The sequence below is a fragment of the Arachis ipaensis genome, unplaced genomic scaffold, assembly GCF_000816755.2.
Source record: "Arachis ipaensis cultivar K30076 unplaced genomic scaffold, Araip1.1 Aipa1435, whole genome shotgun sequence".
Lineage (NCBI taxonomy): Eukaryota > Viridiplantae > Streptophyta > Magnoliopsida > Fabales > Fabaceae > Arachis > Arachis ipaensis.
Window position 1 is genome coordinate 1,075 of NW_015495783.1, and position 9,520 is coordinate 10,594.

The 9,520-nt window shown below is 36.8% G+C and overlaps 1 protein-coding gene across 1 annotated transcript; it reads left to right on the forward strand.

Moving 5' to 3' along the window:
* Positions 1-231: 231 nt before the first annotated feature.
* Positions 232-9,501, forward strand: LOC107624615 (kinesin-like protein KIN-12C; the record flags this gene model as incomplete). Its single annotated transcript, XM_016327072.2, has 23 exons — positions 232-1,019; positions 1,104-1,259; positions 1,503-1,586; positions 1,686-1,805; positions 1,926-2,039; positions 2,127-2,219; positions 2,321-2,481; positions 2,553-2,627; positions 2,866-2,953; positions 3,058-3,116; positions 3,210-3,273; positions 3,744-3,809; positions 3,891-4,052; positions 4,172-4,276; positions 4,466-4,701; positions 4,797-4,866; positions 4,973-5,026; positions 5,114-5,172; positions 5,531-5,597; positions 6,092-7,865; positions 7,978-8,051; positions 8,178-9,330; positions 9,413-9,501. Coding segments are annotated over exons 1-23 (5,445 nt in total), but the record flags the coding sequence as incomplete, so codon positions are not given.
* Positions 9,502-9,520: the final 19 nt, after the last annotated feature.

The following is a 9,520-nucleotide window of genomic DNA, read 5'->3' on the forward strand; positions in this document are numbered from 1 at the left end:
GACAACAAGTTTTTTTTTTTAAATATGAAAATAGGTGAATAATATTTTTTGAATGAGTGACCAATAAAATTTTATTATTGAAGAAGTGTAAGAATTAAATAACCTTAAATTAATAAAAAAGCTCTTGTTTACAGCGAGAGGTCAACTAACCTTGTCCCACATCATTAGTTAACGTTGCCCTCCAGTTCCACCTCCAAAAGAGGTTTGAAATTTAAAACCAGTATAGGGGTCAACTCCAGCAAATAACGAATAATCAAAGGGCATCTCCACAAATTCAACAAAGTTGAATTTGAATTTGAGCGGGCCAATATCCTATTCCATTTCCTTCCCTACTCGGCTACTCCAACGTGATTTGACTGACGCATCGCCTTCTTCTTCTGACACGATCACACTCTCTTTTATGATCTAACCTTCAAAATCTCACATCTTCAAACCAAACCTTCTTCTTCTTCAATCTCCATGAACTAAAAGCCTATCTCACTGAACAAACCACCGGAATGTTTAAAGATACCTCGGCTTCTTCTAGGACCTTCCTTCGAAGGAACCCCCAAGCGGAACCAAACGAGAACGAATTTGAATCATCCTCGCAGTTGCAGAACCCAATCAACTATCCACCTCCTCGTACCCCTTTGAATTCGATACCTGACCCTTCTCAGTACGAGAAGGAAGCTCAGGACCCCGAAGCTGATTCACTCTCCAAAGCCGAAGCTATTCGGCTGGGTCGGCGTTACTCTGAGAGGTTCGGGAACTGGAGCAGCGTCTGCCTCAGCTCCGGGACGACAAGGGCTTCGGCTCGGCTCGGGAAGTCGAATTCGGAGCCGAACTCTGCGCAGAGCACGCCAGCAAGGAATGCTTCAAGCTCGAGGGTTTCGCTTGGTGGAGGAAGCAAAGGAAGAGGAGTGAGTTCGTGTGCGTTGATGAGAGGGATCTCAGCTGCCAATGTTACCGAATTGTGTACTGAAGTTCCGCATTTTGAGCTCAAAGATGATCCTTCATTTTGGATGGATCATAATGTGCAGGTAATTGGATTTTGTTGTTGGAGTTGATGAAATTGGTGTTTCACTGTTTTTTGTGTCTGAATTTGGGGGTTGCGTTTTTTTCAGGTTCTGATAAGAATTCGACCGTTGAGTGCTGCGGAGAAGATTGTGCAAGGACATGGAAGGTGCTTGAAGCAGGAAAGTGCGCAAACTTTGGTGTGGCTTGGTCACCCGGAGACCAGATTCACCTTCGATCATGTAGGGTGTGAGACTTTATCCCAGGTGCGGCTTAAATTTGGATGTTATTTTTGTTCTTTTTGTTTGGATATATACTAATGCAAATTACAATGTTGAAGAGTTTGTTTAGCATATCTTGAAAATTTATGTTACTTTGGTGTTTGGAGTTGGCTTCAGGTTTCAGTGGTTGCGCTTGATGAGTTCTAGTTGAACGTCGATTTATTGATTTTGAAATAAGAGTTTTCTGAAAGGGGGTATGTTGAAATGGTTTCATTTGACTTGGTGCAGGAAAACCTTTTTAGAGTTGCAGGAGTGTCAATGGTGGAGAATTGCTTGTCTGGTTACAACAGTTGTATCTTTGCCTATGGTCAGGTATGATTAATGGGGACTTGTCTTGTATTTCACTATTTCGCAACAAGCTGTTATATATCTATGTGGTTGGTGCTGAAGTGTTAGTCTGAATTTCTGCAGACAGGTAGTGGCAAGACATATACCATGATGGGTGAGATTAAAGAAACAGACGGGAATCTTACCGATGATAGTGGGATAACACCAAGAGTTTTTGATTATTTATTTACAAGGATCAAAGCGGTGTGATATTTTGAATTCCTGTCATTCCTTATGATAAATTATTCAAGTCAGTTTAATGTGGTTTCTCTGTTTTGGTCCTTTATTTGGTTGGAGTTCTTAAGGGAAATATGTTAAGTGTAGGAAGAAGAGAGCATGAGGGAATATAAGATGAAGTACAGTTGCAAGTGTTCCTTCTTGGAGATATACAATGAGCAAATAACAGATCTTTTGGAGCCTTCCTCAACTAATCTGCAGGTTATCCACAATTTCATGCATACAATCTGTTTTAATTTGTATTCTATGCTTTGATTAACAGCGTTTGTAACTCTATTCTCTCTGTAGCTCAGAGAAGATATGAAGAAGGGTGTATATGTAGAAAACCTTACTGAACATAGTGTTGAAACTGTTAATGATGTTCTCCGTCTCTTGATACAGGTGAGGCTTTGCTGTCAAATATGTATGTAATTAGAGTTTGCCTTAATATTGTATACTGATGCTTTTTATCTTGTTTTACATGCTCTTGTTCCCCAACAAAGGGTGCTGCAAGCAGAAAAGTGGCTACAACTCGTATGAATTGTGAGAGCAGTAGGTCTCACAGTGTTTTCACTTGCATTATTGAAAGCAGATGGGAGAAAGATTCTATGATGCACTTTAGGTTTGCAAGGTTAAATTTAGTAGATCTGGCTGGTTCTGAAAGGTAACTACAAGTTCTACAATTGCAACAGATACCGTTGCTCTAAACCTTGATTAATTTGCACATTATTATAGGCAGAAAAGCTCAGGAGCAGATAGTGAACGTTTGAAAGAAGCTGCAAATATAAACAAATCCTTGTCAACTCTTGGGTAACTATATTTACACCTACATCCAGCTTATCACGTTTTTCTTGCAGATATTATTGCAGTTTAAGAGTACCAATAGAATGTGGTGTGATCAAATGATTGGAATTTCTTATAGAATTAAAAATTAAAAATTAAAACTATTACTTTTTATTCTTAAATAGGAAAGAAATACTTTTTATTAATTATTTGGAGAGCTTTATGTTCAGCCTACCTGTATCATTTTATTCTTCCATATGGTTAGGTTGGTCATAATGTCTTTGGTGGACTTAGCACATGGGAAGCCAAGACATGTCCCCTACAGAGATTCAAGGCTTACATTTCTTCTTCAGGTTAGATACATGAAGCTACAAAGTTAGTTTTGGTTATGGTACCTACAATGTAATACATTGTTCTCTTGACTGAGTATGATGACTCTCCAAGACCTTATACGCAGGATTCTTTAGGTGGGAACTCAAAAACAATGATCATTGCAAATGTCAGCCCATCCATTTGGTTTGTGTAAACTTGTACTTGAAATTAAATGATGGTCTTTTCCATATCTTTTGTTTCTGAATATCCTTAATATTGCTTTTGGTTCCCATGCAGCTCTGCTCATGAAACGCTAAGTACTCTGAAGTTTGCCCAGCGAGCCAAGCTCATTCAAAACAATGTACTTATCTATTTAAATGCATTATGTTTTTAAACTATAATATCCTCGCACCATATTTTTACTCATCACTTAGAAACCTGGTTAATCAGGCTGGTTGATTATGCATATCTTATGTTTGATTTGATGATAATTGAGTATTATGATTTTATCACATCAACCACAGTCTAAAAATTAAAATCTGCTTTACTGAGATATCATGATACTTGACTGTTATTACAGTAATCACACTACATGCTTGATCTCTGATTAATTACGTTTTGGTTAATCATGTATAGCTTATGACTATGGTTAATTGGAAGATTGTTTAGTACTGTCGAATGTCGATTCAGCCACAAAATACCGCAACTAACTCCAAACTTATACTAAATTAACCACAATACTATTATGCTTGTCCGCAATTTTATGAAGCATTAACTACATTGAGAGATAAATTATGAATTGATTGATTTTCTCGCTCTTTCATAAATAAGGCAAAAGTGAACGAAGATGCTTCTGGTGACATAAATGCATTGCAGTGGCAAATTCAGCAGTTGAAGGTATCTTGTTAAGAGTTTCAAAATCTGAGGTCATTATACTCTATCATAGAGCTGACTTAACTGAAAACTTAACTGGAACAGAGTCAATTGTCCCTTCTGATGAAAAATAAAAACTTTCAAACTCCACTATCAAATTTGGAGCCAAATTCCAAAAGCTGCAGTCTGAGTGAAAGTTCAGAAGGATATGATTCTTTGGGAAAATGTGCGACAGCTGGCCAGAAGATGCTTCTTTCAAACAAAGAGGTACATTTCATGGCAACTATTTGTGCTAGTTTTGTATTTATGGGTTGTACTGTGTAAGAGTATCAGGTTTTATCGAATAATAATCAGTCGTGTAAAGTTAGAGATGTAATATCTGGCAGATTAAAAGCATGAAAGCTGCTTTGGTTGGAGCCTTGAGGAGAGAAAAAAACGCAGAAGCTGCAGTCCAGAATTTAAAGGCTGAAATTGAATGCTTGAACTCCTTGGTAAGTACAATTTTTACAGGAATTTTAGCCTTCAGGTTTACTCTTTTTTGTTTTGTAAGTCTTGCAATAATTATTTTTATAAATATGTATACTTAAAAAGGTTTTAGGCTGGCTCTATGGATAAGCATAAGAATGACAATATTTTTTATATCATGGGCTTGGAAATAATCATAAGCCTTTTTCGTGCAGGCTCGACAAAGGGAAGAGGACGCCCGGCAGAGTTTAGTAATGCTGAGGCATTGTGAGGAGAAGATTAAAAACCTTGAACTACTGGTAGATGATAAACTGTCAGCTGAGAAATATCTCATAGAGGAAAACAAGGCCTTAAAGGAGAGGATCCAGTTGCTTCAAGAGAGTGTTGATAGAAACACAGAAGCAAGTCGACTTGCTTTGGAAAATGACAGACTTCTCCAACAACTCCAACAGTAAGTCCAATGGATACTTCATATATTTACATGCCAAAATCTTCATTCTTTTCAGTGGCTCATTATGCATCATTGCCTCTGTTCTTTATTGCCAGATTTAAAAGCTTCTATGAGCATGGAGAGAGAGAAAGATTGCTGGCTGAACTCTCTGAATTGCGTGATCAGGTCTGGCTGGACCCCATAGTTTGTTCTAGCTCCTGGAAATATCAAACTCAACTTCATGTTCTCCAGCTTATAAATGAATATTTGCTATTATGCTTTTCATTTGCAGCTCCTTATTGCAAATCAAGAACAAACTATGTTTTTCATCAATAATGAAAATCAGGTCAACACATTTAATGATTAATGCAATATTTGTTCTGCTACTTGAGACTTCCTGTTTTCACGTGTCATGATGTTCTTTGATTTTCAGGACACTGATATTGAACAAGAGGTAGATTATTGCTGGAACATGAATTCCAAGTTGCTTAGGTAGGCAGTTATATATATATATATATTCTTTTCATTCATATGAAACTTGATATGAAACTCAGCAATTTGTACAAGCATGCTTAAGCTGCAGCTATATGATGCATTATTTGATGATATATTTATTAAGTTATTATTATTGCCAAATATCTTGTGGAGTATAACAATGCATTTATTGTGGAAAACTTGTCAAATGATTGTTTGGATTATTAGATCATAAATTTGTTTGGATTATTGCCAAATCTCTTTCTATTTGAGATTACAGTTAGTAGTGATACTACTACACTGGGCTCAAACACTAAGTTACAGTAGAATGCTGAGAAGTTTCCTCATTTTCTCTTCTTTATTATTTATATTGCAGGGATGTAGATAAATTACAAACTGAACTTGGAAAGTATTGGAGCTGTAATCAATTAAAAACTGATTCTGTAAGTATTTCCTATGAAATGATGACAATTTTTGTGATGATATTGCTAAACATTGTTTGGTCATATTAAATCACATTCTATGGCTGCTGGTTCTGAATTTTTTTTTATTTGAGCATCCTGATTAAATATTTAAGGATAGATAAATGTTCATTGTTGAGATCATTTTTAGTTTTTAATCTATGTAGCCTTTTTTGCCTTATAGCAGTATCTTTTTGATATAACTTCATCTCCATAAGTGAATGTCCTACTCATAAGATCTGTTGCAGAATGTATTGGATTTTCAATATGACCAAAAGATGTAACACATTTTACAGTTGAAACTGAAGTTTAGAAGCAAAGCAAACATTTCTTGATCAAAAAGTTAAACATGTGTTTCCAAATATAGACATTCCACATATAGACTTTTCTTGACAGATTATGGTGCTCTTATGCTCTTCTTTTTAGCAAATTACACGTGTATGCTTCCTTGTTTCATAATCAACTTAATCATGCAGGTTGAAACAATGTCCATGAGAAGTGATTCTGGAGATGAGATGCCAGCCTCCGCATGGGGAGTCGATTGTGCGACATCAAATATATCAGAAAGAGATGCTTTGGGTGTCTCATTAATGTTTGCTAAAAGTAATAAAGTAAACAGCAGCAAAGAGATGAAAACTAAATTGCAAAAAATGTGTAAGGATCTTGAGGATGTTAAGTTGCTTAATGAGCAATATAAAGAGAAATGTGCATTACAGTTATCTCAGAAACAGGAGACTGAAATAGTCTGTCAAGAGGTTGAGATGGAGACAACCCAAACAATTCTTCATTTGCAGGAAGAGGTTTCTAATCTTCAGTTGGAGTTGGACAAAAGGTTATGCTCCATGGCTCAAGAAAATACAGAGCTAAGAAATATGGTTGCGGCGAAAGAAGAAAAAATTAGAACACTGTCTTTGGAGTGGGAGAAAGCAATCTTTGAACTGACAACGTTTCTTTTAGATGGCTCCAGGTCTCTTAAAGATGCCTGTGGACAAGTGAAAAGTATTTCTTGTTCATTTCCTCAGGTCAATGCTAGGATTAGTGAACATATTGATCTGGCTGTAAAAAATTATCTTGAGAAGGAAGAAACAATTCTGCAGCTACAAAGTAGTTTGGAAGAGGCACAAAAAGTGGTGTTGGACATGGAGTTGAAATTAAGTTCCTTAAAGGAAGCTACTATAGCCTTAAGTGAATGTCAACAAGACAGCGTAGAAGGCACCGAAGAGGTAATTCAGTTAAGAGAGATGTTGACTGAGAAGGCCAATATGGTATGGATGCTGGAAAATGAAATAAAGTGTAAAAACAATCAACTTTGTAAAGAAACTAAACGAGCTGATGCCGTACTCCTTGTAGCCAAATGGCTTACCGATAGTTGTAATGTAGGTCCTGTCAATGATGTTGGAAGAGATATTTCCATCCCTGAACTACATGTGCTTACAGGAGTAGGCAGTTGTACTATTTCTGAGAATAAGGATGTTGTAATTATACTAAATTACCTAATAGCTCAAGTTGAGTCAGCAAAGTTTGAAGTACTGGAGATGGAGAATGCTCTAAGAGCATTTTTTACCAATTCAGAAACAGATACAGTAGCCTTCCAAACTGGTGTCTTAGATCTTTCTTCTGCTTACAGGGAGGTAATTCAGGAGTTGGTTAAAGATACTCAGGACATCAGGAAAGAAGTAAGGGATCTGAAGATGCATCGAAGAAGTTTCCAGTGTAATACAGTTGACTCGCAAACTGCAAATGCAAACATTTTTCAGGCGTTTACTGATCATCATCACACTCTTCATCAGATACAAGACCAATGTGTAGATATGAATAAAAGATTGCATATTATACAAAAATGTATTAGAACAGAAGATGTGTCTAGGTTTTTACTGGCAGATGAAGATCTTGTAGATGCTGATGAATTGAGTGCTGATAGCTCTTCAGTCTCTGAGTTGTCAGCTGAATGCGACAGCATTGCTTCCACAAGCAAGTCAGATGGGTCAACATATACCTATGATTTTTATTCTCCTGGAAAAGTAGCTGAACAGATGGTGCGTGTGAAATCTGAGGGAGGCATTGTAACTCAATCTGATGATAAATCATCAACTATAAGCAAACTTGTGAAAAGGCCAATCCATTGTGGTGCAGCAGTGTCCTCTCTAAGTAAAGAATTAGATGCAACACATGATAGTTTCCGTAGACTCTATTTCTGTCTGTCTGCACTCCTTAGAGAATTGGATGATGGATCATGTGCTTACCCTAAAGGTATTTCATTATTACCCCCATTTTCCCATCCATATGCATTATAACTTCTACAAATCAAATTTTTCATCTCAAGTGCAACGGAAGAGTCTAATCATGTAATAACAAATGACAGATCTCAAGAAGGAGGCTTCATCTTTCCATTTGATGAGGCTGAATGATGGAGCAACTTGTGAGAACAAGACAGAGGTATGTAACATTCCATTTGGTGGTGAAACTGTATGAAACTACTGCTCTTTTTGAGTTTCAACAACTATTGAAGTTTTGTCTTGATGGAAACAAAAACATTTATCTCTGTTCTTTAATATAACTCAGGTATTTAATTTTGGGAACATTGAGCCCACTGATTGCTTCTTAACCAAATTTATGGAAGTTCATGAAACGGTCAAGGAAGCAGATATTACACTGCATGCTTTGACAAAAGCACTTGAAGATTCAAAACAGTTGACTGCTACATGGAAGCAGGTTGGTGAAAGTTTGATGATTGAGAGATCAAGCTTGGCAGAAGAGATTCAAAAACTCAATTGTTCAATGCTTCATAAAGAAGAAGAGAATCAATTACTGCAGGATCACATCCATATCTCTTTGTTAGAGATGTCAAACTTGGTTTCAATGCTAAAACAGTGTTTCTTGCAAGTTCAAACTGATGTTGAGAAGAAACTCATGATAATGTACTCTGATATTCTTCTGATGGGACAGGAGATGTCAAACTTTATGAATTGCCTGAGGTCATCATTAGAAGATATTTGCCCTCAGGTTGTGGATGAAAGGTTTGAATCTTTTGTTCTGTACAACTGCTTGGTGAAAGAGTTTATAAGTAAAGTTTCCAGATTTAGTGTAAACAACTATTTGCATTCACCCCGTCAAGGTAATGAGTTCACAGGGAAAAGAGATCAAAATCTGTTAATCAAGAATATACCCGACGAGCCAAGTTTTCCCAATGTTGAGATAATAAATGAGAACATGGCTCTTAAAAAAGAGTTACAGAGGAAACAAGAGTTATTAGAGGGTTTACTTTTTGACTTTAGGCTGTTGCAGGAATCTGCGTCAAACAGTAAGGATATAAAGGACCAGACTGAGAAGTTAATATTTTCTCTAAGCCAAGTTCGTTATGAGCTAGGACAAAAAACAAGTCAGCTAGAAGATATATTGGTCCAAAACAGAAAACTGGAAGGTTCTCTTGCTGACACAGAAAAGGCTTTAGCTAAGTCAAATTATGAGCTTAGTCTTGCTAAAGAATCAATTGACAAACTGTCTGATCAAAATGCTGAGCTGAGGGAACTATTGGGAGAACTCTATGCAAAGAAATCTGAAGCTGAAGAGCAAGTGGACGAACATAAAGAGGTGATTAAGGGCTTGGAAAAAGAGATTGCTAATTTGACCACTTCACTAGAGAATCAGTCACTTTCTTTGTTTGCTAGCATTGAGAATGAATTAACAAAGGTGATAATGGAGAGAGACCAACTACATGAAGAAGTTTGTATCTTGAATGATAAGCTTGAGATGGCTTCTTCATTGGCTGATGAAAAGGAAGCNGAGAGACCAACTACATGAAGAAGTTTGTATCTTGAATGATAAGCTTGAGATGGCTTCTTCATTGGCTGATGAAAAGGAAGCTATTGCTATGGAAGCTCGTCAGGTATCTATGTGCTGACCAT